The sequence below is a fragment of the Misgurnus anguillicaudatus genome, chromosome 20, assembly GCF_027580225.2.
Source record: "Misgurnus anguillicaudatus chromosome 20, ASM2758022v2, whole genome shotgun sequence".
In the NCBI taxonomy this organism is placed as follows: Eukaryota; Metazoa; Chordata; class Actinopteri; order Cypriniformes; family Cobitidae; genus Misgurnus; species Misgurnus anguillicaudatus.
Window position 1 is genome coordinate 14,079,784 of NC_073356.2, and position 27,759 is coordinate 14,107,542.

Here is a 27,759-nt window from a genome sequence, read left to right on the forward strand (position 1 = left end):
TATAAGAATATAACATACTTCTTGTAACTGTATATTAATTACTTTTTGATTCTTTTAACTATTCTGCTATATAGCAATACATATTTTAAGGCAAGCCAGACATTCACCAATGTATGATTAATGTATACAATGTAATAAAACAAGAAATATAACCTTGTAGGGAAACGAATGCTGACCAGAAAAACCCCATTGAAGTTGTACTACATTTTTCATTACATGCATTAAAAGAAAATAATTTTTCTTTAGCCATTTTGTTAGGGTACATAACTGCAAAACGGATTAATTTTTTACCTTGTTTTATTTCAAGTAACAAAAACTGGGGACAAAAATATTTTACAAAACACAGTAAATATAATTACTAATTATACAACAACAAAAAAAGAGTGCTCCGTGGACATGTTTATCCGCTTGCTGACACTTCAAACGGGTAATGCTGTGGATAATCATGAAGAACTTTCAAGCCTTCGTTGTACAGCTCCAAATCTGCAAAACAAAATGTATTTTTCATCAGAATGTGTGTGGTCACAATCAAAGGCAAATCACAAATGAACGCAACAAGTAATACCAAAGGGGATTTTGTCCTCTCGATATTGAGTGTATGAAGTAGCCATGATTGTGCCTTTGGTGGATACCATGCCAATAACCTCCACAATCCCACTCAACTCTTCATCCAGCTAAACAGAGAAACACAATACCTTTTTATTACAGATCCACAACATAAACTAAAGGGTAACATACATACAATAACTGATCACTCACAGGTTCATTTAGCTCCACTGATGCATTCTTTCCCTCTCCATCTGTCAAAGTCAAAGCTTTTCCTGATGGGTGGACCTGGCAATACAGCAAACTCGTGACAATCTTATTAACATGCTATTATATCCAACATGCATAATTATTATCATAAGATAACCGCTCGAATGAAGCATTCATACTTATGTACTTTTTTATAAACAGTTATGAAGCACAATCACGAACAATAGATTACATTAAGTGATAGGAAATCTATGTAGGTAGTCTGCGTAAATTTTTAATAACGTCAGTAAGTTACCTTTTCCAAACGTCCAAGGAAGCAGACCGGTCGACTAATGTATTGAGACAACATTGAGGCATTGATTCTCACTTTTGGAGACTCATACACGCCTGTCATCGTAAACGTTTATTTAAAACCCTAAAGAAAATAAACAAAAACTGCTGATTTTGCGAGCAGCCGAGTCAAAACCTCAGAATCGCGGGAAAACTAACGTGAAGTGACGTATTTCCGATAGAAGTTTCCGGTGCATCACATAAAATGGTAGAAACAAATCCTCTGCTCAGATTGGTGCCGTCTTAAAAATGTGCCAAATTTATTTAAATAATTATTAATATAAAGTATACACATTATACATAATTATTTAACCCAAAACGTGTTATATACCGGATTATTTCATAAGTAATCCTGTGTTTTTGTATCTGTGTTACTGCGTGTTAAACATTCACAACAACCTAAAATTATACTTTACTATTTTGGGGACAATATATACAAAAAGCTGGCTACTTCTTATGTTTCTCAGTAAATGCATACTTTTATTACAGCGCATTTACTTTAAAACGTATTAAGAGAACGAAACATAAAATCACTTGATTTGGTTTCCACACGGACAGATAAAGCAGACGAACACGACGTGACTCGTAAACAAAACTCCGGTTTTACCACAACCCGACAGAGATATGAAAAACACTATTTAAATCAACAGATCATTCGTCGTTAACTCAAAATTCAAACAGTTTGTCTTGTTCTTTTATTTTTGACGACAAATATGGACGATTAAATACACGCTGCGTGTTTCAAAACTAGCCTTGTTGCTAACTTTAGTTACCTTGAGCTGTCAATATACAGGAGCTTAAATAGCTCAGATTTCCTTGAATTCGCGTTATAGCTTTAGAACGAAGATTGTCTCTCTATTATTTCTTATTCACAAAGAAAGGCAAACATTGTAACGATTTAATTTGAAACACTGGTTTAGACCAAGCACGTGTGTTATATAGGACAGTACTGACTTTTCCAACACAGACACGCATGATGTTTAGCTTTTTAGGATTCAAGAAGGACGGAGCGAAAAAGTCATCTGAGAGAGAAACTGATGGGTTTGTTCTTATAGGTAAGTCACATGAAAAATCACGACCTAGTTGCGTAACATCTTTCTGTATATCACTATCATAAGTAACGACTCCAGGAAACAACTCTAGATTTAGTGTCAAATAAACTACATAATTACTTTAAAAAAAGAAAAAAGAGAGAAATCTATACCATTTATGCATAAAACAGACATTTCTAAATACATACACTTCTAAACTACTTACTATTGTACCACCACAAGAGGGCGCCCATCATTAGCCAATAGCCATCAGTTTGACCTTGTGTTAGTGCAGAGCTACTCATATATAGACTATTTTGTAGTGTCTTTGACTTCTCTTATTGTGGATTTATCTATTAAATGAACACCAGATAAGTAAAGAGGATATATATAATATATACCCTAAAATCTGTGTTTGATGGTTTCTGTATTGTATATGTTTGTTGTGTTAAGAGAGTGAAAGCGAAATCCACCACCTCATCAGAACTGCACATGTCACATGTTATTTTAAGCAGAAATATGCATGTTATATATGAAGTGAATGTAGAAGATCAGTGCAATAGAAACATGACCGTTTTATTTTTATATATTACATTGTTTACCTTGTGAAATTACATTTTGATTACAAGTTGCGATAGTAACAGTGTTTGTCTGTTTCCTGTTTGCCAGGTAGCTCCAGTTGTCATATGACTTATGAAAATATGTTATCTTTGTTATAACTTTTACCAGGAATGTAGGTCAAAGGGAAGGGTGGTAAAATAAATATAAAGAGTGTTACTAACTATGCTTCATAAATTATGTTTTGTTGACTTAAAACCGCACTTATCATGTGCCAATATAAAGCAGAAACCAAGAACATTTTTGAGGGATTGATGGATTTTTGGCAGACTATATTAGCCATGTTTCTCAAAGTAATTTAAAGTTTCTAAAAGTACAAAGGCTTTCTAGCTCAGACTAGGATCAAGGGGAGAAAATCATTACTAGAGCAAATCACTGATGACATCATGACAAGCTGTATGATGTTTAATAAAGCAATAAGCCCCAAGAAGCAGTGGGTTACCAGTGCATTTTATAAAGCGAAGCGGAGTGCCTAAAACCCCCTTGGCTGTTGTAGGATGCACTGTAACCCCACTGCTTTGCGGGGTTTATTGCTTTTATAAAACGGTTACTTCATATGCATAGCAGGATTTTATTAAAACATAAAATGAAAGAACAGACACTCAGTTTTCAAAAAAAAAAAGTTTCATCATACATTCATTTGTTCTCTTATCACCTCTCAAATTTTCAGCTAAAGCGGAGATAATTAAATTTTTGTGAAGAACTTTTGTAAGAGATCAGATTCCGAGCAGGTGTTTTTAGTGTTGAGTGAATGCGTCAGTGTTTAAGTTGGGTAAGATTGCCATCTAGTGGATTATAGCGGAAATATCAATTTAGGATAGAAACAACACAGAGAACGTTTTCTCTTTATTGACGAAATGACTCAACAATATTTATTGACCTTTATCTGGATATCGCCACAATTGTGCAAATGTAGAAAAAGAAAAAAATGTATGAAAGACTGGTGTTTATTTTCATAAATCAGTACGTAGCAACATTGGCGCAGTGATACTTCTGTAATGCGGTCTGAACCGTGGGGTTACCGGGGTATTTTATCACGGCTAAGAACGCGTTTCAACCAATCAGAATGAAGAACCAGAACGAGCCGTTTTATAATAGACATTTTTTACTTTGCATGACCATAGTGTTGGAGAACACACTGTCATCTTAACATTACCCATAAAGCTTTTACTGTTCCTAAGCAATAAATTATTTCTGTACTAGTTTATAGTTGATTTTTCTGGACTTTCGTTAATCTAAATCATCAGTACATGGTTTGAAGTCAAGTGAATTACTTATGACCGTGTTCATTTTTTTGAGGATCGAGCTTAGGGTCACTGTTAAACATGGACTTATGCAGTATGCTTATGAACTGGAACACAAGTGGTACTGTACGTGATGTAATAATGATGTCATTAAAACGGTTCAGAGTGCAGCTTGCTTCACATGCTGCCAAAATGAGGAGATTTGAATTGTAGATCAGCCTGAGACCCAGGCTTTTGACCCTTGGACTGCATTAATGCTGCACTGGATCAAGGGGACGATATGGGTTTCTTGGGCAGATTGTAGTATTACAAGGCATGTATATATAGATATATCTATGATCCGAACTGTGCAATTGAGAAGAGGCGGGACTAATTTGCATATTCATAGATCCACGTATACTAAATGAGGTGAGGCTGTCAAGTAAGGGATAATGTAGAGGCAGCCGGTAGTTATTGGGAAATAAGCCCCGACAGTGTGATCAGGCTTGTATCACATTGAAGGGGCTTATTTTCCAATAACTACCGGCTGCCTCTACATTATCCCGCTTATTACACGGCTACTTGCCACATAAGAAAAAAAACTGGACATGAATATGAATTTGAAACATTTTATTGGCATATTTGTATTAAATTAACATTTTTATCCTTCCGCGAAACTTTGCACAGATGCATAAAATGATCGTAATACCTTATTAAGATCCTCTGCTTCATACTTGTCTGTCTCCATTTTTTCTCTTTTAGCCAGTCTTTGAGAAGTTTTAATGCCCATTCTGTTTTTTTTTGGTGTTGGCTTCGTAGCTGTCATGCTCTATTTTGTCAAGTTCAGTCTCAGTAAGCTCTCTGTGTCTTGTCGTTGTTCGTTCTTCTATCCACTGTTTAAATGTTTAGTTTTTTCCGTACATGTTAAAATTAATGTCAAAATGTTCCATTCTTAATTGTGGTTGTCCAGTGTTTGTCACAAGATGGCACCAAACAGTAATCTTTGTTGGCGCGGAGGGATTTTAAACATACAAGCAGTCCGGCTATGCGTTATTACTTTGGAGCGGTTATTATTTGAAAAGAACAAACCTGCAAATGTCTCAACTGACCAATCAGAATAAAGCATTCCAGAGAGCCGTGTAATAAGCTGTTTTACAGCATGAAGAAATTACTGTGACAGGGTAAAACCTAGACATATGCTATTATGATGCTCAAAGACTGATCAAATTCTTGACTACAGGGAGACATTTGAATGCACCAAAATTCAAAACTTCCTCATGTGAGCATGCACTTCCGGTTTCCAGCATTGACATGCGTATACATCAAAGTCAAAGGGACAAAAAGTGTAGTGTGACTGCCCCATAAGGCATATGATGTAAGGCATATATGATGACAAACAGCTTATTCCCCGAATGCAATGCTTGGACACAATCTCAGAGGAGTTTGTTTAGAGGTGTTGTGAAGAGATCAAAAGCATTGAACTCTTGAGTCTGTGGTAATAACAGAGAAGGCTCCAGAGGTGAGCAGATGCTTAGGAGCTCTGTGGAAACCAAGACATTCAGCTGTAGGATGCTCAGGAGAAAGGGAGAGGCTGGGTTTACTCTTCAAACAGGAATTACACCATCTGTGAAGAGGGATAAATAACAATGCTAAAGAAGAATCAAGAGTCGACAAAAAAGGAGATGAAATGAAATTTTAGATGACAGCTGGTTGATGATCTGTCATACATGATAGTTTACGATGTTTTAGGTTGTGTATGATCTTTATAATGATTCCACGCTGTTGCAGTTGTACGGCTAGTAGCAGTGCCTGTAAGTATTCAGGAGATCGAAAGCGCTGTAATTTATTAATAAAATCAGAAAACTACCTATTAAAGCTAAAGAAAGATGCTTTTCTTTTCACATTGATTTTTTTAAAAACTTTTTATTCTTTTCTCTTTATCATTTAAGGTGAAACTCTGGAAGAGCAGCGACAGAAGATACAAAGCTTGAACATTGTGCAACCAGCAACAAATGTAATTGTACAGCCATCTAAAGTAAGTTTCTGTTTATGACGTTTTGATACAGAAGACTTTGCTTTAAATAGCTAGTGGCAGTGCGACAACAATATGTTTACAGCTCTCTCATACACTACTTATATTAAAACTTATATATAAAAACGTTTTTTTTTGTGGTTTGATAAAAGTGACAAACATTATGTACAATAATGACTATGTTTACATGTACATTAATAATGGGATTAGTTGTAGTGTTACTTTAAGCAAGCTAAGACAAAACTTGCGTTTATATCAGTTACACGTGCGCTGCAGGAGCGATGTAGTTTGACGCCTAATTCGCTTATAGTACAAACATATTTGATCTGAAAGACGAGTAAGAGACGCAAATGTTAAAGCTCCACTGTGTAGGATCTACTCCCATCTAGCGGTGAAAGTCTATATGACAAACAACTGAATATTACTTTCTAGCCACCCCCCCCCCCCATTCGGAACGCGTTTTAACTCGTACGGTGGCCTGGCCGTGTCATGCCAAGGTTTACATGGCTTCCAGTAGCTACAAAGCAAAAGCAATGAAAAAAAAACAATTTGCAATTTCCTTGGCCTGTGATCCATCAAAGCACACAGATTTATGTTTAACATGGAAAAAGTCTGATTGTCATGATATGTCCGCTTAAAATCACATACACAAAGCAATCATAAACGTAGCTTAGACACTCCTTTTTCATCGACGCGCGGAAAAATATCACAGGGGCTGTTAAACTTGGTATTAAGATGTGTTTTCGTCGATCAGATCACAAGTGGACGAGAGAGACACATTACGTTTACACTTCCGTCTCTTTTTGTCCATTTTCGACCGCTTCTCTCCAGATTACTGAGGAGATGGTCTGTGGACGAGTCCCTCTCCTGTCATTTATCATGAGCGGGAGTAATGACGGGTTTAAATGGACACTAACTAATATTATGTCAGAGTCCAATGCTTATGCTTTAAGTAAACATCTTACATGTCCGTGTATATGTAAGAGCTTTCTCTGATATTGGTGAAATAAGACCGCTCAACTCTCACACGCTTGTAAAATGAAACGAAAGACGCGCAGATCAGACGCTTTTATCAATAAAAGGCTAAAAATAGCGCTGTACACCGTGTGTTAGTGTTAGAGGTCAGAAAAGATGAAAAACATTTATCTCACTACCTCAGATTACATAAATGGGCGGAGAGACGGCGTGTGGCTGTTCGAACACATTAAACCACATGTGTGGTTACACTAACACTAACCATGCTATAGTTAGCCAAAGAACTATAAAACATCAAGTTTATAACATAGACTTTAAATAGATGTAAACGAATATGCTGAATTACCTGTGGAGAAGATAGAAAGTATGCAACTTCTGTGTCCCTTGAGCCTCATGATCTTGGTAAACTAACATTAACTTACTCCAATATTGACTTTGGTCTTGATGTTTTTCCTGTCGCGTTGTCATTTAAAATCCCCGTTTAGCTTCCTTGGCGATGTGTTTTAATGTCCTCGAGAATAGTTCTTCAACAGGCTTTCAAATCTGCCTCAAATCAAAGCATTAGATTGCGGGATCATCACGGTGTGCGGCTGTTGTAAAATCCAAAGGATTCAGTCTACGCAGACGCAGGTCGCATATCCGGGTTGCATACGTCATCAAGCCTGGTTTATTTAAATTAACTGAGCATTACATTCGCAAGTCATAAGCATATTACATCAATTTACAATTAACTAAGAATAATTGTCAGCTTTATAATTGTTAATATTCTGAAATAAGACTGTCTCGATGACGTTTACCGCCTACACATGCAACCTCCGGAGGCTTCAGCTAGCGGGCAGCGTGAGTGTATTCTGAAAGCGCGAAAGGCGGAGCTTGAATTTCAGGAATGTCCCTCGTCGGCGAATGTATTTCAAAGATTTGAGGCACATCATGGATGCGCCAGTCGAGCGACTCGACTGTATGTATTTTAAATAGCAGATTCTACACTTACGAGAATACTTTGATTAGTGGGGTGGAAGTAATTACACATGAATAAGCACATACTTTTGAAAGAAAACATGGGTTTTTGCTTAGAATTAACTCAAAAAAATACACAGTGGAGCTTTGAGGTCTAATAGAAAGTAAAGAGCATCAAGACCTTAAAACAGACTTTATCACATCATAGCACCTGTCATATTTATAATATCTATATCTAGAGATCTGTCTCTCATATACAGGTATTTATCCTGTCTGTAGGTTTGTGCATATTTATACCTGTTGATTTTACATATTGCCTATTTTTAATGTAATGTATGCATAAATACAAAATACAATGCATACTATAGCTTCAATAGTCTATAAAATGAATAACTCAAGATTCTGTCTATCAAGACTTAATCTGTTGTTATCATCTGGGCATTTTCACTTTAACATTATTTACTTAAAATTGTCCATATTTTAAAACTGTGGTGAGCAGTTAAAAGCTATAGTGAGTGGCAAATAACTGCACATTTTTATAATCCAAAAACAATATAAACTGAAAAACATGTATACCATGAAATATACTGTTACCGTAAAATAAAATGACTCATTCCGTGGAATAGATTTTTGGTCATTCCGCTCACCCCAATCTGGCACAATTTCGGGCTTTTTTCAAAAACACTTATCTTAAACGATCGGACCAGATCAAATCGAATAATGATAATCGATTCAAGATCTTTAGTATCGGAATCAAATCGATTTTCAAATTTGAATTGAAACCCAGCCCTACTCATATTTCATTGCTACGATGCTTTTTTGTGTATGTAGTATAATACAATGTGTTCACGTGGTTTATGGTTCAAAAACACATACCATACATTTTTGTAGCTCTAAACAGCACGCTGACTTTTTAGGACTTTAGCTTATTCATCGTATCCCCCAGAGTTAGATTAAGTCCATACATACCCTTTTCATCACCGTGCATCTTGTAACTCTGTCTGACGCACCCAACGCTGGCCTAGCTTAGCACAAAGATGAAGTAAATGGCTCCAGCTAGTATACTGCTCCCAATAAGTGACCAAATAACACCAACATTTTCCTAAATATGTTGTGATTTTGTATAGTCACAGCGTGTACAAATAACACGGTCATATGAGACACAGCCATTTTTTAACCGTATCCAAGCACTGCTACTTGGGCAAAGTGATTTGCTCGCAGCACCTGAGAAGCCCTGTGGTGAGGAACAGAGAGTTCGCGGAAGTGTTGCGCTAATCAGTCCGCCCAAGTAGCAGTGCATCGTCTTCTGAAAATATAGGTCCCAGTATGTATATGTTTACATTTTGCATTAAAAATTTTAATGGACCTTAAAAAAACTTTAGCAAGTTCTGCATAAAAACATATATAGACTCTTTAAAAATTGTGCTTTTTAACGGGCAATTGTAGAGCTTTGAGGTAAACATGAACTGTACATCATGTTTACAGTTTTTTTCCCTGATCCTTAATATTTTAGAAAGTACTTAAATCTAAAGAATCGCTCAGAGTTGTCCACATCAGCAGGCAGGCATGATTTCCATATGCTGGGTGCTGGATACACAACAGCCCTGTAGAGAGAGAGATAAAAAGAAAGAAAGAGAGAGAGAGAGAGCCCTTGAGTTGTGCTGGGTGAACAGCTCTTTCACTGCTGGGCATGTGACAGGTGGCAGGACTGAACCGTTCAACACGTGGTAAAACCATACAGCAATCTGTTCCACGGCACCGCCTGGAGCCATATGGCTAATGAAAGGGGCTCAGTAAAACTCTCTCCTTTAATATGAGGGGATTTCTCAAAATCCCCAAACATGGAACCAGTTATTGGGCTTTACTTATGGAGTGGACTGTGTATGTGCGTAAGAGTTCGTTTTACAATGTATAACAAAGTATGTTTTACATAACAATGAATTAAAATGGCTTCTCTGTGACCAAGTGCACACTGTGCATTATAAAGTTCACAAGGGTGCAGTTATGATGGGTGCCATACAGTATATCAGGAACCAATGAATGTGAATCTTCACTGCTATTGAAAGATACTAAGAGGACTATTTTCGGCCACTGCGTAATATCATTGCGCCTGCTGCAGCCGTTACGGTAGCAAAGTCCTTGATTATTACGCCAGAATGTATAGTTCCTATAGCCATATCTGCCTAGAAAATCGCAACTTTTAATTTTCAGTCAGTCTTAGCACACGATGTTACTACAGAAGAGTCAAGTTTTAAATAGGAACAATATCCAAACTTTTTGGTTATTTTTTAGCACGATGCTAATGGTCTAATCAGATTCAATGGATTATGCTAAGCTATGCTAAAAGTGGTAATGCCAGACCCGGAGATCAGCTGAATGGATTCCAAAACGGTAAAAATCTCTTTAACTCTAGGGGAGCTTGAAAATGAGAATATTTTCCAAAAAAAAGTGGAATGTCCCTTTAAATTACACCTCAAGTGGTTGGGTATGTCTCTTTTTGTCTTTTTTGTATGGTGAATGTCAAGGACTCTAAACGTTAAGAGATGGGGATGCCAAAGCATGCCTTAAAATGCTGTACAGTATGTCAGACAATAATCCTTCACATTTTTTAAGGATAACTTAACAAATTTACACTATAAAGTCAAATACATTCACCACACCAGATCAGCAGACTAAAACATAACTAAACCTTTCTGAGAAGTTCCTGAATTACATCTTGAGTGGTTTAGTTTTTTTTTTGTTTGCTTTACCTTTAATGTATTGTACTGGTCTCATGTTACATTAAAGCACAGAGATTAATAGATTGTTCTGACATGTGTTTGGCTGGTATATTGGACAAACAGGAAAGGTAAGAGCAAAACCACCTCAACTACTGCATTTCATTTCATAGGTGAACATAATTAAATCCTAAAACTGTTAGGTTATTTTCAATCTAGCATTTGGTCAAAAATGGAATAACCCAGCCATTGGGTTAAATTAACTCAGAAAATGTTTATATTTGACCCAACAGTAGCTTGAAGCAACCCAGTATTTTGGGTTATAACATCTCAGCATAAGCTGAATTACAATAGGTTCGGTTTGTTCCTTTTTGACCCGGCCCTGGATTGAAAATAACCAAACATTTCAAGATATGTTGGGATAAGAGCTCAAATGCTAAAAGTCACCTTTGTCAACAATGATATAATGATATTGACTGAATACTCTTGGCATGTAGTATACATTCATCAAATACATTTGCGTTAAATCAGCTTAATCCTGGCCTCAAGCCACTCAGAAATACCAGTTTGTTTGCAGAATCCCTTAAACGCCACAGTGATTTTCCAGCAAGTCCTTTAAAGCAACACTATGTAGTTTTCATGTAAAAATGACTTACAACTCCCCCATGTGGTTGAAAAGCGCAACAGTGCCTGTTATCAGACACTCTTCTGCAGGCAGGGGGAGGGGCGGGGCTGTGTGCTCCCCCCCACCGCCACTTTCAGAGTGTGCTTGTAGCAGCTAGGAGGCTGCTCAGGTTGCAGCAACAGAACAATTTGTCCAGTTAAAAGTTGTTCTATCACTGAAATAATTTTAGAGAGATTATTTAAATGTAAAAAAACTACATAGTGTTGCTTTAAGTACACGAAGAATTGGATGAATGATGGCATGCGTATGCCCGATTTTTTTTTTGGGGGGGGTCTTTACCTTTTTTCAATAAGGACAGTGAAGAAAGACTTTTTAGAAGACGTTTTTTAGAAGTGGAGAGTTTTGCATGTACTTAGAGGGTTTTGCAGCGAAAGACACATTTGTCAAAAACCAATGAAATGACTAAAGTGACATTTGTTAAAATAAGACATATCAATTACTGACTAATAACCTTTATTTATTACTGAACCTAAGTATAAGAGTCTGGAAAAAAACATTTACAAGAAAACATGTCAGATGCACTTAAAGGGTTTGGTATCTGAGCCGTATATATTATTATACAACAGTACATTTGCAAATTGATGTTTTTTCATTGAATACCCTTAAGCAATTAAAATAAAGATTTCCCAGATCTCAACCTCAAGTAATGACGAGGAAAACATGGCTCTCTATAAATCAGTTTTAAGTACTTCCCATGATTTTCTGAACCTTTAAAATGATCTGCAGATGACATGCTGATTTTTAACACACAAAAATAGTTTCTTAAGAATGTTAGACGTTATTTGTTGAGTAATAACAGTTTGCATTTGTCCTTAAAGTCTTTAATACATTAAATATTATTGGCAGGAACAATCACCACATATTTCCCACAGATTTTGATGTTCTGCTGTATAAAACACTACATGTTTACTTTTACTTGGTTGTATTAACAGAGAAATTTAGCTTCAGTTAACATGTGACCTCAATCATAAGTACAGAACTTTGGTGTTTGCACTACATAGATTATATCTTGTGATTTTTTTTTCAGGTAGACAATAACATACCCGATTCATATCTATTACCAAAATGTTATGGTAACATTTCATGTTTGTCCCAGCCTACTAAGCAGCCTTTCAGCAAATCACTTACCAACTATCTGGTGACCCCCCCCCCTCCCCCCAACATCCTAGCCCTGTCAAGCACAAAACAATCTTAATTTATTTATTAACAACATGCCTTGGTCATTTTAGGGATGTAGTAAGAATCAGATTGTAAGATAAGTCTATAAAAATAACTCTTCATGTAGTCAAACAGATAACAGTACTATAGACACTGATATCTGATGTATCGTATCACCTGACCTTGATGATAACAGCAAGGAAAGGCTAAATTTATTCAGGGGTTATAAGGATTTAAAGTCCCCATGAAATCAAAACTGACAATTCTTACTTTTTAATAGAATATTGCAGTGCTCATTATGAACAATTTATCCATGTGGGTCATTTTTTTATTCATATGTCCTCAAAAACTTGAATCAAAATGTGAACTGTACTTCCGCCCTCTTGTGCCATTCCTTTTCTGATGACGTCACTTTGATGGCTTGGGTGGAGCATCCGTTAACCCCGCTCCTTCCAAATGTCATTTTGCTGCGAGTTCCAATTCTGAATGAAACACCTACTTTTCTATAGCCAATCAATTCACAGTAAAAACACAAACCAAGCCTGTTATTTTTTCGTTTGATATTACGTTTCTTACGAAAATACATCACAATATGGAAGTAAAGTCGATTGCGATTTTGTGTTCACGGTTACTTTTACGAGCCAAAATGTTTGGTTTGGTAAATGGAACGGTGGTTCTCAAACTGGGGGGCGGGGCTTGAGATGGTGCCAGGAGACCGCAGTTTAATGTAATTTTATAAAAAACATCAATTTATTATAACTACAGCACTACATTGTATAATTTTGTTTAAAGGGACAATGTTTAAGTATTTTATAAGTCAAAATCAATGTCTTTATTCATAAATATGTCCTTATTGGTTTCAAATGACCTCTGCCAGTGATCAGACTTTTATTAGTAAGCTTAGAATTTCTTTTCTTAATTTACATTGAACGGGTAAGTCCAAGAAGGCTTCCATGTCGTTCCCCCATATTGAAAAACGAAAATAGCATAGCATAGAGTGACAAAAAACACTAGCCTATCGTTTCCACAATGCTTTTTCATTCAGAACACGTTAAATAGCTGAAACAGACAAGGAGATCAATGAGTACATAACGGCTACCGTAGTTGCAACACACATTTGGAAAAGCGAGGCGCTAGAGAGCACTATTCGTTTGAATGCAAAATACAATTTCACCACTATATGGGGGAAAATCCTACTTACAGTTCGTTTAATTCAAATTTAAAGTTTTTGGAATGTTTTATGTCATACATTTTCTTAAGGGGGCCATGAAGGGATGCACCGTACACCGGTGGGCCGCACGCCAAAAACGTTTGAGAACCACACGCACGCAGACATTGATTAAAATGTACACCTTGTAATGCACTATAAGTCACTTTGTATAATGATGTAAATATACAGTGTATACAAAAAATACAGCGCTGCGTTTCAACGAATGCATTTTTCTGGTTTTAATGTGGATTCTCTTTTTTCTTTTTGTTCAGCCATCCACTGCTGGGAACAGAGGAACCACAGAGATTGCTCAGGCTTCCCTCCAGCCAACGTCAGCTAAGACATCCTCAGAGACTCACAATACAGACGTCACCCCTGCCCTGCCTGAACTTCTAGGGGATATACCATTCACCTTAGCACCACATATCCTGGCCATGCAGATGAGTCTACCACTTGTTCCAGATATTGCCCTGCCTCATGACATGAGCGACAAGCTGGCCAACTTTTGTTATGACTTTACGTTGGAGAACTCTGTGCTTTGTGAGAATTGACTCTGTATTGTCAGTTTATCACTTACGGTGAACTATGACCATTTGAATGACAGGATTTTCCTTAACCGTTTGCCTTTTCCCAAGTAAATGAACTATGTTTTGCTGGTATAAGGGGGGGAGGGCTCGAGATAGGATATTGTCCATTTTGTTTAAATTAGTGAAGGTAGTCAAAATGGTTTACAGTCTCTCAGGATGTTACACTTGTGTGAAAACACTAGGTGAGTATTTATAAGATGAACGATGGCTTTACATTTTTTAAAACGTCATGCAGATTTTATGGGTGCAGTTCTGTATTTCGACTCTGCTTGGTCCTGTAGCATAAGACGATATGCTGAAATTATTTTGAAACTACTATGTTGTTTAGTAGTTGCATTTGATGTTTAAAACGTCAGTCTTCTTTGGCCTTCTTTTTACTTGCTAATAATGAGCTACTACAATATATATCATAATCATCATATGTATACATAATAATAGTAAGTACCGGTATTATAAAGTGATGGTAATGTACAAAGACATGGTTATTTTTCTTCACAAATTACGATTGGGAATTATACCCTTTTTGTCAGTCCACAAATTCTACAGTGAATTTACTAATAATTAAAAAGTTCATTGGCATCGCCAAACAAATTACAAAACATAGGTACTGATTTTAAACGGGTTTGCCCAAACACTCCCCATATACCAAACTGAGAAATGTTTTAATAATACTACAAATCCGTATAGGATCTGCATACGACCAGCATAATGAGAGCTTGCCTGTTCATGCTAAATTTGGATGAAATAATTTTAACATCATATTTAATAAGTTACTGCATGTAGTTTGCGAGAGAGAGACTGAAAGGCATTGCAGTGTTTAGTACAAAGATGCTAACATAGTTCTACTCATGCAAAAATGCTTGAATCGTTTTGCATAGGAACATTATATGAATGTTGCATATCTTGACTGAGTTGTTTAGTTTAAATGCATGATGTTTATAGGGTCTTATATTTGAACAATGTGTGATTATTGTTTTTCGTTTGAATTTAGTCATTGGGTTTTATCATGCATGCTGCTATTTACACAATGCACTCAGGTGTTTCTTTTTTTTGTATTCCCTTCACATCATCTGTACCCTACTTAGTGGATACATTTTTTTTATTAGATATCACATTCAAACTTACTTTTGCTTATTTGTGAAACCACACACGTTTATTTACTTTGGTCATCCTCCAAATTGTACTGAACAGTAAACAGTAAGCACTTATGTAAAATATTTAGCCACTTCTTCAGGTAAATATCCTGTCATAAACTTATCATTATGGGATAAATTTAAATGCAAGGTCCTTTCCTACTGATTTGTATCTGGAACAAAAATCCACATTTTCTGTTTATGGTGTTTATGCTAAATACTGAGCATGAATAAAATGTAATATGTTAATTAAACTCTAATTTGATTAAAATAGTCTGTTTGCTTTCAGTTGTGTGTTGATTTCTGACACGTGCATTTTAGCACATGTAAGGACTATGTAGCAATATTTTTATTTTATTATGTACAATAATTGCATTTTTCTGTATTTCGGTTAGGTCCGGACTGATACACAAATTTAATAATTTCGTTTCCTTAAATTTCCTTTTAAAAGCCAGAATCTATATAAATCTAAACATCAATGAATCAATTGGCTCCATTTTTTTATGCGAACCAATCATATTTTATTTAGACCGTACAATCCACCAATCAGAGATCGTGAGAGCGCCGACAATAACGCCCACGCTCTTCACTGGCTGCGTCGCTGAAGTGTCTGTCATTTGGAGCTGATTTGGAGTAATGCGAGGCAAAGAGGGGTGCAGAGACACACGACAGTCGGGATAATACTTGTTAAGCTTCAACTTTTTATGTTTTAAGATTTGAAAAACTACTTCGCGTATTTTAAATATAAATGTGGTTAACGTCAAACTGTATTTTGAGTGCCTAATGAAGACGGCTGTAAGAGGACCAAAAGTTCGTTCAGGGAAGCTAAGTTACGTTGCTATGTAGCTCACTAAACAACAAGCTGAAGCCGTTACTGCACCAAAATTAAAATACGTTCATATTTGAAAGTGTTATTGGAGACTTTATTTTTATCCATGCATATAAATTGTATTTAGCGCCTGTGCTTTACATGCACATGCTGTCTGCGGATACGTTAACGTTTACTTGGTTAGTTTGTAGTTAAAGTATTAGATAATCAAGTTTTGTCTAGGTTGGTAATGTCAGCATCACCTGTGAACTCATCCCGGGTCAGACGCAACAATGACGGGTCCCCCATCAACACCTCCTCTTCCTCCTCCTCCTCCCCAGCAGCAGCAGCATCATCATCCTCCGCCGGTAACGGCAGTGGCAACACGAGCCGGTTGCAGCCCATTCGCGCCACGGTGCCCTACCAGCTCCTGCGTGGAAATCAGCAGCACAGTCCGACCCGCCCTCCCGCTCCCTCCTCCATCTCAGTCGGGAGTAATACAGAACCGACAGCATCAGCCCAGCACTGCGGCTCCAGTCCTGGCAGCCCGACGCTCGCCAGTCCGGCAGGAAGCGGCTCGCTGGACGGTCGGCTGATCCCGCGGCAGAGGCGATCTCCACCGGAGCACAGGAGCTCGCCCGAGTGCTGTCCTCATTCACCTGTGCTTAGAGGTAAACAACAGGCCCGGATCCTGCTTCACTCACAGCCATTCATTTCATGCGTCATTCATTTAAGCATCTTTTCCCGTAAGCCTGGTGCCGTTTATTTGGGTCAGGGCCGCTTTAAACCGAAAATAAGATGCGTTCGTAGCTGTTTTGAAGCGACAACATATGCATGACACAGATAGGCTTACAGTATATGGGTCGTATATGCAGATATGACAGGCTTGGTCGTATGTACAGATGTGACAGGCTTATATGGATCTTATTTACGTTACAGTAAATACATTACAAAATACGTTAGGACCTGGCCAGTTTCCTACACTCATTTATTTGCATATTTGACTATACACAGAATGTAACACACATTATGTAATATATGTAAATAAAATAAACAAATAACTCATTCCGTCATGATGTGTGTCATTAACTAAGTTAGGTAGGTACCTAGAAAGCATTTTGGGGCATCATATGGGTGCTTTGAGATGGGACGCGTCGGTGCTATTTTGTAGCGCTCATGCGTCAGACGCGTCACGCATCCGGATCCCTGCATCCAGTTCAATTCCGATGCGCTCAGTTGAGGTGTATGCAAACCCGAAAACCATATGAGCGTACGACGCCTTAAATTGCCCAAAAATGTGTTTAGGTAGGCAGCTCGCTAGGTTTCGAGACACGGACCGGGTTGGTTCAGCTTCTGCTAAAGCTAGCGCTCAGTAGCTTCGTAAACATACGCGTTACTCTTGTTCTTTTCAGTATTTTGAGATGTTTTCGTGTTTGGTGCTTACCAGAACTAGAATGAAAACAATTAGCCGGCTAATTGAAGGCTTGAGTGTGTGTTAGGGCCACACAGGGGGCTGTAGTAGTCACAAATACACAAGCGTACTGCCGTGCTTATTAAATGTCATGATGAGGCTTGAATATGACATTTGAGCACACAAGGCATTATTTTGCGGTTCAGTCAAAATATTTAGTGTAAAATGTGTTTTGCTAACAACATACACAATAAGTTGTTCGTTCATTCTCAAAACTGCAATATCAATATTTATGTTCAGGTACCCACATCAAAAATACTGTAGTGTAAACGCTATACTGTTTTGGACATTTCCATAATAAATATTAAGGTATGCTACAGTACTTACAGTTTATCAATTTACTGTAGTTTAATAAAACTACAGAATACTTCACTATACATTAACAAAGTTAACTGTAATGTACACTACAATTTAGTGTACTACAGTATTCTTTATGTAACCATAGTTAGATAACTACAGTTAAGTACTGCAAAGTCATCTTAATTATTAATTGCAATAAATACTTCCATCAAAAACAAGAAATTTATTTATGATTTACAGGAATGACAATAACTGTGGTACCATGGCCCTAAAATATATAATCTCTGAAGACACACTTGAAATTGTATAGCTGTCATTGCATTCATTAAAAAATAGCAAACATGGAAATTATTTTATTGATTAGGATTTGTTTAAAGAAAGATATTAAGACATATGCCTTAAACATATTAAGACAACTATTTGGATCTACTGTATATAGGCATACAACTAGTTGTCGTTGTGCATATTGCAAGAATAATGTCCAAAATGCATGATAAAGAGCAATACATACAGCTGATTAAGTTGTATTTTCTCTGTTTATTCATGCCCATGCAATAACCCTGACTGGATATTGTGCTGCTAATAGTTGAAATGTGCAAGTCAGCACCATTAGACAAAACATGAATTTTTATGAATCTAGACAATATTTTAATCAGTTATTGTAAGGCATTCATCTTATGGATCACTGAACGTTTATAGGTGATAACTAGAAGTCCATCTTATCTGAAGTGAGCATGTATTATGACCTCTATTGATTGGTACAGAAACCCCTCCCTAGACAACACTGCGGGATGATTAGTGGTGACATCATACTGTATGTAACACCGCACTAGTATTAGATGACAGTCCCACCCTGTTATTTTATTATCACAAGATTGGCCGTTAAATGATAATGATGACTGCATACATTTTGTGTATTATTTGTATTCTTGTTGTTTTTGCATGGATGACTTATCTGACTATTATGTTCTCAGCATTACAGAAATTTGCCCAATTAATGTAAAAATTTGCTCTTTTTAAATGTTTTGTTGGCTTACCCTTGTTAACATCCCTCAAAAGGAAATTTTCTCCGTTGTAATGGGTCATCCATTTTTCTGGATCCATTTGTCATGCGTGTTAATGTCAGATCACCCGACGAAAAATCAATACGTGCTTGTAAAGGAGAAGTGGTGAGGAGTAGTGCAGAGAAAATTATGTTACGCAAAATGTAATATAGTTTCTAACTCGAGGCTTCATACGGGAACCCTGTGCAGCTGGTTGTGATTAGAGATGTGCAAAACTACATGTTTTCAAAATGGACTATTTTGTAGAGTAAATGAAGTTGACTACACTGTCTAAATAATTAAAATGGTCACAACGGTTACAGTACATTTATTGGAAATAGTCCCTGGTACTTTTTTGAGTCATTTTTAAAATGCAAACTGACAGCACAGCAAGCTAAATAAAGTACCGCAGCTAAAAATTTATTGTGGACCATTTTTACTTGACCCTTGTAAGGAAGGGCATTTGCAAATATGGTCAGCAATAAATACTTTCTTTGCTAACTATTTTTTATATGTTCACTCATTTGAAGTTTTTTTATGATATTTAAACAGCATCTTCCTCTGTCTGACACAGAATTAGTGAAAGTTAATGATTTGGAGTCCGTAGTGGGCAGTAGGCCTGAAACAATATTAGATCAGATTGATTTGAGTGGTTCTTTTTCTTTATTGTGTTCTCTTTGCAACATGCATACTATTATAATTTCTTACTAAAATATTTGCATTTAGAAGTTATTTTATAAATAAGTCATTGTAAGGTGTTTACTATGTGCACTAGGTTAGTTGACAGTTAACATAGACATGAAGCTTTGTTAGGTTAAAATGTGTGTATATACACAGTACTGTGCAAAAGTCTTAGGCCACCATGCCAGAATTAGTTTTTTGTATTTGCAATGTTATAGTGATCATATATAATTGTTTCTAAGTCTCTTTAATAGAATAAATCCAGGAAGTACAGGAAATGTGTATGTTGTATTAAAAACTGTATAAAAATGTAAACAAGTTTTTAGGGTAAACTCCCCTTTCACTTGAGCAATAGCAGGAAACTGCAGGGTCTCTTAAATCTAAATAAAATTAAATCCTAATTTCTAATTTTAAAGAAATTATTCTTTTTACTTCATTCTGCTCAAAAACGTTCAAGATGTGTTTAGTGCCAAAAGAGGTCACACTAAACACTGACGATGCCTCAAAAGACATTTTTACTACCTCTTAAACCTATTATTTTAACATATTTTTAAATTTTTTATATATTTCCTGTATTTTCTGTTTGTAACTTCTAAAACAACAAGTCAGGTGGTGGTGGCCTAAGAATTTTGCACAGTACTGTATATATAGCTGACATACTTCAGTTTCATGTTAATCAGTGTTTGATTAATCGCCTGTAAGTACAGACCGATCTGATTTTTCAGGAAATTTTTATGCAATTTTTTTATAGCAAGTTTTTGGTTTGTTCTGTGATGGAGCTGGGTTTTGCGTACGTGCTGCACTGGGAGTGTTTGTGAAAACTGGAGACCTCAGATAGGGTTTTCATCTCCATGCTACAGTAAGTGTTGTTCAAGGCTAGCTGACTGGAGTCTGAACTGTTATCTCACATGGGGTGAGAAAGGGATTATGACATAACACTAATTCAGAAAGCACACACACACACACACACACACACACACACACATGCACACTGTTTACACACTCTTTCCTTCTGCTAAAGTAAGATCTGCTAAGCTTATGAGAAAAACATTGACAGATTAAAGTAGTTTCCCCCATGTTGCATTTGATTCAGAATAATGTAAGTGTATCGTACAGAAGGGTTTGTTATTGCTAATTAAGGTCTGCATGATTTTGATATAATTTCAAATAAATGACAGTTAGCGTTTCTTCAAGGCAAATTCTCGCAACACAACACTTGGCTATTTTTAATTCGACAGGAAGTATTAAATCAAAAGAAATCCCACAGTGAATGTCAGAGTTTACTGTACACTAAGCAGTACAGTTGTTTGAAAAAGTCATTTAGGAGGATGGAAGATACTTCAAATGTTGTGCTGTTTAATGCTCATATTCTTTACACATGGCCTTTGTGCATTTATTAAATATGTTTTTGACTAAACAGTTTGAACAGTAACATAAGTCGCATTGTCAGCATGAGAGGCAAATTAATGCAGAAGCTTTGTAGTAAAGGAAATTAGATTACAGTATGCTGGCTCAATGTAACAGATTGTCTCATGAAGTCATACATAGTTATTTTTTTCATAGTTACATACAAACATAGTTATTTGAAACATCTCCACATTAAATCTAATATTGAATTATTACGCGTCCGCTTCAGTTTGCATTAATTATTAAAGACCTCCTGTAGTGAATAATTGTATCATCTTTGAGCATCATAATAACAGCATATGTAAAATTAGGATACTATTGTATCTGTTAGTTTTCTTTTTATTATTATTCTTCCTCCTCCGCCATTGTGGTCCAAGGTAGCCCATAGAACCGTACGTAGGAAAGTTATGAAATTTGGCACATTGACAGAAGACAGTCCAAATAATATCCACAGCAAAATCTCTATCTCAAACCTGCTAGCACCACCAAGAGTCCAAATTTGCACTTACGTTTTTGCTTATAATTTCTGATCCGTAAGTCCTAGAAATGCAATTCTCATTTTGAATTATTCGTAAAACCTACTTTTGCAAACTCGTTCTAGAGCTTTTGACCGATTGCCACGAAAATCAGTATGCAGCATCTAGAGACACGCAAGGCAAAAAGTTATTAAAAGAATTTCGATAAACCAATCCGTTGTCGTATAGCGCGTCAACTAATTTTACGTAGAGCGCAAAAAAACAGGTTTTAGTCTGTATCTTCTGCAATCTTATGCCTATTGACACGACACTTGATAGTTGTGATGCCAGTCAGGAACTGAGTGTGCATGCACCATTTCGTCGTAGCGCCACCTAGTGGTCAGACCTATGCTTTACATGCCTATAACTTTGGCTCCGATCAACGTATTTTCACGGGACTTGTTTCCTTGGACAAACATGCCAGGATTCGCCTTACGGTTAGCCCTGTGCATCAAAATAGCGATTAAAAACACACGTGAATATCTCCGCAGACGTTATTCTGATCGACTCGAAAACACCATAGGAAGAACAATGCATTACCTTCTGAACAAAAAACTCAATTGGCATTATATTAAAATTTTCATCAGAAATGGCCGAAAATTGCAAAAAAACGAAAAATTCCTTTAAATTTTATGTTTTTACACATAAATGGTTATAACTTCGCAACGAAAAAATATTTTTTTCACCAGATTTTAAACGCTGATGTATGACCACAGTCTGAGGCTACACAAAAAAATTGTATGCTTGCACCACTAGTTGGCCTTATAATTGAACAAAACCTTTGAAATCAAGCTACCTTATGGTTATACAACTGTTTCTTCACTAAACTAAATTGTATAGTCATAACACTAACTAGATGCAACGCAGTTATGACCTAAGGTTGCATGCACAATTTTGTCATTGCGCCACCTAGTGGTTTTGAAATAGAACTATGGTATTGTATGCCGTAAATCTACTGCTACAGCACAACTAAAACCTTGAGTCATCATGGATTAAGCCTTTTAATGGCTTGGAGTATAATCATTGGTGGTTGCCAATTCACTCCCTAGCAACCAATGAGAATACCTTATCAACCGTTTTTTTCCAGAGCTATATCTCTGCATCAGAACATAGTAGAGACATGGGGGTGGGCTCTTTTGACTCATTAACACCACTGTAACATTTTGTGAGCTGAGTATTGCCACTGCAAGCACCACTCACATTTTTTTTAGTGTTCTAGTTGCCAATGCTCCTCGAGAAGAGATTTCACTGAATGAGAACACAGCTTTTTGTTGATAACTGTTATATTATTTTGTCTAAAATCAAGAGATTTTCCTAGGTTTTTTAAACTGCTCATCCGAACTTAACTTTACTTTCTTCTGTGCCCTTTTTGACTTGACCCCGGTAATTGCTGCTTGCAGCTATATTTTTTCCTGTGACAGTGATTTCTTCATGCTTTAAAATAGCTTGAATATAACTCTACACCCTTGACTCATTTAGTATATGCAAATGAGTCTTCGCTTGACTCAATCGCACAGCTCGGACCATAGATATGAATATGCAAAGTAGTTCCCGCCTCCACTCTTCACATCACCTCGGACTGTAGATATATATGTAAATAGATGCTTCATTCGGCAGTTTAGACACATAGGTCCAGTTTCACACAATGCATACACAAACTGTGCATTTGAAGCACTAATGTTTAGTGCTGGGGTTAACAGGTTAGTGCATTGATACTGTACGTGTGAGCTTCACAGATGCAAGACTGAAGCAGCGACTGTATGCCGCAATCAGTTTAGCGCTGAGTCTATGCGGCATCCATACATAATATCAATGGCTCAGATTGCCTGATCCACTCGTTCAATTGTGTTAATGTAATTGGTTACATGTTTGTGATGTAGGAGTCCGAGTTGATTCCAAATCTCGGCATTGAGACTACTCCAATTTTATGGAGAAAATACTTCACAATGATTTTCACCACAGGGGAAATTTAAGGACTTTTTGGGGTCACTGTATATACTTAAATACATGTGTATATTACACATATCCCAAGATGGAGAGACTGTCTTATCAACATTTGCTTTTTTAAATCACTTGGCAGTTTCTACTTGTCCTTGTTTATAATAATATATACCTTAACAGCTGTACACCCTGACATTTAGCCTCCAGTTTTTTGCTGATGACTATAATCTCTTTTTTTGGATGCATCACTTCAGTGCCATAATTAGTGTTGTCACGGTACCAAAATTTCAGTAGCTGATACCAATACCAGTAAAGTGTCATGGTTCTCTGTACCAATTACGGCACTAAAGCAAAACACAAAAACATCCTTATTGAACAACACACTCTTTTTATTATTACATAAAAATGTATATAAAATGTATAAAACAACCATTGCCATTCTGTATTCATCAAGTATACAGTGTAGTTGCGGTTTAAAATCTTTAGCAGCTGTTGTCTCGAGTGTGTTTGCTACAATCATAATGAACATCCTCCTTACACTGCATGCTGTAGAAGACAAATTGAATAAACTTAATAAAGTAAGACATTCATGCATATATTATTTTTGATGAGTGGCACCATCCTCAGGGCTTGACATTAAGACTGCCACTTTGGCGGGTTGAATATCATTTTTTAATTGTAGTTTCCTTTAAAGCCATGTGAAATAATAAACAATGCGTGGTGCGACGCTACAAAACTTCAACTCCCATGAGCACTCTCTGCACTAAGTGTACGTTTTTTTTTACCATGGAGAGCTCCAGCACTGACGGGACGCAGTCTGAGCGCACACACGCACACTTTGCGCATGAGTAAAGATATGCGATTGCATTAAAGACATTTAAGGTGTGTGCGCACTCTTTGAGCGAGAGCGGATAAGAGCGAGCGTCCAGTTTTGTACAATGGCAAATTAAACCAAATTAAAGAGGGATCTGCGCCCCGCATCATAGTGTGCTTTTGTATGTTTACTCAACAGGCCCTCTTGACATTCCACACATTTATTTATTTAATATAATTGCAACATTTTGCTGTCATATAATCGCACAGGCTGACATCGCGATGCGATTAATTGTGCAGCACTACCTCATATATGCTTAAGTGAAGAGGCCAGGGGTGTTTGTACAGAAATTTTGTTTTGTTTTAGACAGGTAGTGATAAAAGCAAAGTGCAAACATCTATTTGTGGTGGTCAATTTTAATTTTGCAGCGGACTGAGAAATAAATGAATGTATGGGAATGTACAACGACGCTTTCACTTGTATGATGTCACAGCAGTATGCAGCACAAATATAACGACACGCCTATATTCCCTCCCACACCAAAGTGTTTCTAAGCTCGATGGAAAAACTAACCAAGCCAAAGTGAGGTGAGCTGACCCGAACTGACCCAAACTAAACCGTGGGGTACTATGCAATGAAAAAGCGCCATAATTAACCGTAATAACTGGCAACCGAGCTGTCAAAATACACTATTGGATAAATTGGCAGTGGGCAGGATCACATTTCAAAAAGAGAATAATTAGCAATAGCAGTTTTTCAGAGAAACAGATACGTAAACATATCATGTTTCTTAAATATCTACAAATATATTATAGTATTTTTTATTAAATACAGTCAAAAACCAAAAAAAAAAAAACACGGCACACTATAAGCTGTTCATTGTTTGTCTTACATGACGAACAATATTGAATGATAGCAAAATGGCAAATGCTCATTTCATCTTCATGGACTGGTATGTTAAATTTGCATTCTAATAGATTTTTCGTCTTTGCATGGCTACACTTGACATTGCGCTGTACTCAGCAAAGACTTTTTCCAGGATATTTTTGTGTTTTGCTGTAGCGAGTCATAAATTAGACGTGCGCTGGTGAGTTAGTCACATTCAGAGGGGAAAAGTTCACATTTGCATGTCCCCCTGCCTCGCAGCTAGTTTTTGTTTCCTCGCGTGGAGCGTTTCGCTCAGCCCAACAGAACTCCGACTGTGCTGATGGACGTCGTACAATAGTGTCTGTGTTTTCTGCGATGCAAATCGACAGGGACTTTACTTGCCTCTAAAGGCCTGAAACTTCCACATATCCAATAATGATGATGTTGTTGGCTAGCCCTGCGTTTACCTTGGCTATATCCACCTAAATAAATTTTTTACCCAACATATGAAGAACAGAAGCAAGGAGCAATGTTTGTAATTTCCCAATGAATCATATTAAAGCCATGAAAGACTTCCCACACGTGTGAAGATATCATAACCTGCAGGCTGCAATTCTAGAGCTTAGCAATTACTGCTTTATGCCCCGCACTCGCAGTGAGCAAAACCACCTGTCCCACATCTAATATGACCTCATTCACAGCTCAGAGTGATACCAGGATGATGTTTGTTAAGTTTGCGTTAATAACAGCAGAAGGTAATAATAATAATAACAGCACAGTTTTACCCACGCACGTACACACTGTAGTCAGCAGGGTTTTATTTTATTGAATGTCACACGTTTACCAATGGCCCGTTCCCCGCACTCACAGCTTTCAAACTGATAAAGGGAAAGATGAAATAAAGACGTTTCTTTTCTCTCTCAATCTGTCGGCCCTGCCCTGCTGCGGGGGTGTCAAAGAGACGATTTTTGGCATGAATCTGTTTTGCCTGTTTCCATCTGCTCTCAGGAAACTGTAAAACAGACTGAGAGGAAGGACTTCATTGCCAGAGCTTCACGAGCAAATGCCTTCCACACTCACCGAGTAACATTTGGGCAGGACGTACCGTGCGCCAAGTTAACCTCAGCCATCTTGTGTTTGACGCCAAAATAAGCGTAGCTGTCGTCATCACAGTTCCAATGAACAGACGTATCAGACTTATTCTCAAATGATGGTTTGTGTTGGGTAAGAGGTTGCAGGTGGCATGTCGGGTCATGATGCCAAAACTTCAGTAGTCGATAGCAGCACCAATATTGTTACAGAAATAAGCAGTGCAAAGTTTGGGTATCAAAGCATTTAAGTTCAAATTTAGAAAATTAAAATGTATCAAATGTAATTTAATTCTGTCTGATTTTCAAACAATTTAAACATTGGCTAATAGAAAAACACTAAAATATTTTGAGTAAATATTGGTCTGATTCATTTCAGTATATGCTTATGAAGTTATTGTATCTCTATGAAATATAAAACATTCTGTTTGGCTAAAAACATTTTCTATGACTAACTTGTAACGCCTGTTTAACACATACTCCGTATGTAGTGCGCTTGCGGTGCATATTTTTTTATGTACCCATGTTAACAGGTTAGAGTTTCACACTGCATACGTATGCGGTCTGTCCAGTTAGTTGCACATGCAGTGCGGTACAGCAGTGCTGCGATTGTTTTCGCACCAAGTCTATTTTTGCTGTACTGCACGCAGTGTTGGGTAAGTTACTCAAAAAAAGTAATTAATTACTAGTTACTAATTACATCTTGAATCATGTAATTAGATTACTTTACAAATTACTCTCTCCAAAAAGTATTTAATTACTTATAACTAATTACTTTCTAAATCCTATTCAGTATATAATACAAGAATAGGCTTGAAATGGCTCAAAGAAATAATATATAAATGTACATCGACTATTCTTGGCCCACTTTATGGTCCAATTCTCTCCAACTACTGCTTATAAATACTAAATAAGTTGTTAATTTTAAGTATTGGTAGAAATGGGGAGGGTTAAGGATGTAGAATAAGGTTTTGCAAAATCAGTCATTAATATGTGCTATTAAGTATTAATAAACAGCCAACATCTCATTAATATTAATGCTAATAATCAACCAGTTAATAGTGAAAATTGTAAACTAAACCCATGTTAAATCCACTATCATATTATAGTATACAAAGTATTTAGTTACATCAGAAGTAACTGTAATTAGATTACAAGAAAAATAAGAGTAATCCCTTACTTTACTTTTTCAAGGGAAAAGTAATTAAATTACAGTAACTAATTACTTAGTAACTAGTTACACCCAACACTGACTGCACGCAAATCCCATACGCTAATTTAAAGTGATAGCGCATGTTTAGTCTTAAAAATGAACATGGATTGAAACAAAAATGCAGAAGTTTCACCATAAATGCATATACATAAAGTATGCTGTTAATTGTTACCATTATTTAATTATACCAACATAGTAT

At 36.7% G+C, this 27,759-nt stretch overlaps 3 protein-coding genes across 3 annotated transcripts in view; 2 read left to right on the forward strand and 1 right to left on the reverse strand.

Annotated features, from left to right (window-relative positions):
• Window positions 1–279: 279 nt before the first annotated feature.
• Window positions 280–1,287, reverse strand: rpa3 (replication protein A3). The gene is made up of 4 exons (XM_055219482.2): window positions 1,052–1,287; window positions 760–834; window positions 566–674; window positions 280–483 (listed from the first exon to the last, which is right to left on the reverse strand). The coding sequence occupies exons 1-4, from the start codon at window positions 1,148–1,150 to the stop codon at window positions 401–403; spliced, it is 366 nt and encodes a 121-aa protein (XP_055075457.1). The 5' UTR covers window positions 1,151–1,287; the 3' UTR covers window positions 280–400.
• A 341-nt stretch (window positions 1,288–1,628) lies between these two features.
• On the forward strand, window positions 1,629–15,700 carry umad1 (UBAP1-MVB12-associated (UMA) domain containing 1). The gene is made up of 3 exons (XM_055219481.2): window positions 1,629–2,141; window positions 5,908–5,993; window positions 13,965–15,700. The coding sequence occupies exons 1-3, from the start codon at window positions 2,060–2,062 to the stop codon at window positions 14,241–14,243; spliced, it is 447 nt and encodes a 148-aa protein (XP_055075456.1). The 5' UTR covers window positions 1,629–2,059; the 3' UTR covers window positions 14,244–15,700.
• Window positions 15,701–16,023: 323 nt separating this feature from the next.
• Window positions 16,024–27,759, forward strand: part of glcci1a (glucocorticoid induced 1a) — a 46,497-nt gene continuing 34,761 nt past the window's right edge. Inside the window, exon 1 of the mRNA XM_055219472.2 lies at window positions 16,024–16,891. Coding sequence (XP_055075447.2) covers window positions 16,471–16,891 — 421 coding nt within the window. The 5' untranslated portion in view covers window positions 16,024–16,470. The remainder of the gene's footprint in view (window positions 16,892–27,759) is intronic.

Excerpts from the sequence above, each read along its gene's own strand:
- rpa3 (XM_055219482.2), bottom strand. The coding sequence starts at position 1,150 with ATGACAGGCGTGTATGAGTCTCCAAAAGTGAGAATCAATGCCTCAATG. Across the intron at positions 835-1,051 it reads TCCTTGGACGTTTGGAAAAG|GTCCACCCATCAGGAAAAGC; the intron begins GTAACTTACTGA and ends CTGTATTGCCAG. Across the intron at positions 675-759 it reads CAGTGGAGCTAAATGAACCT|CTGGATGAAGAGTTGAGTGG; the intron begins GTGAGTGATCAG and ends TTCTCTGTTTAG.
- umad1 (XM_055219481.2), top strand. The coding sequence starts at position 2,060 with ATGATGTTTAGCTTTTTAGGATTCAAGAAGGACGGAGCGAAAAAGTCA. Across the intron at positions 2,142-5,907 it reads TGATGGGTTTGTTCTTATAG|GTGAAACTCTGGAAGAGCAG; the intron begins GTAAGTCACATG and ends TTATCATTTAAG. Across the intron at positions 5,994-13,964 it reads TAATTGTACAGCCATCTAAA|CCATCCACTGCTGGGAACAG; the intron begins GTAAGTTTCTGT and ends CTTTTTGTTCAG.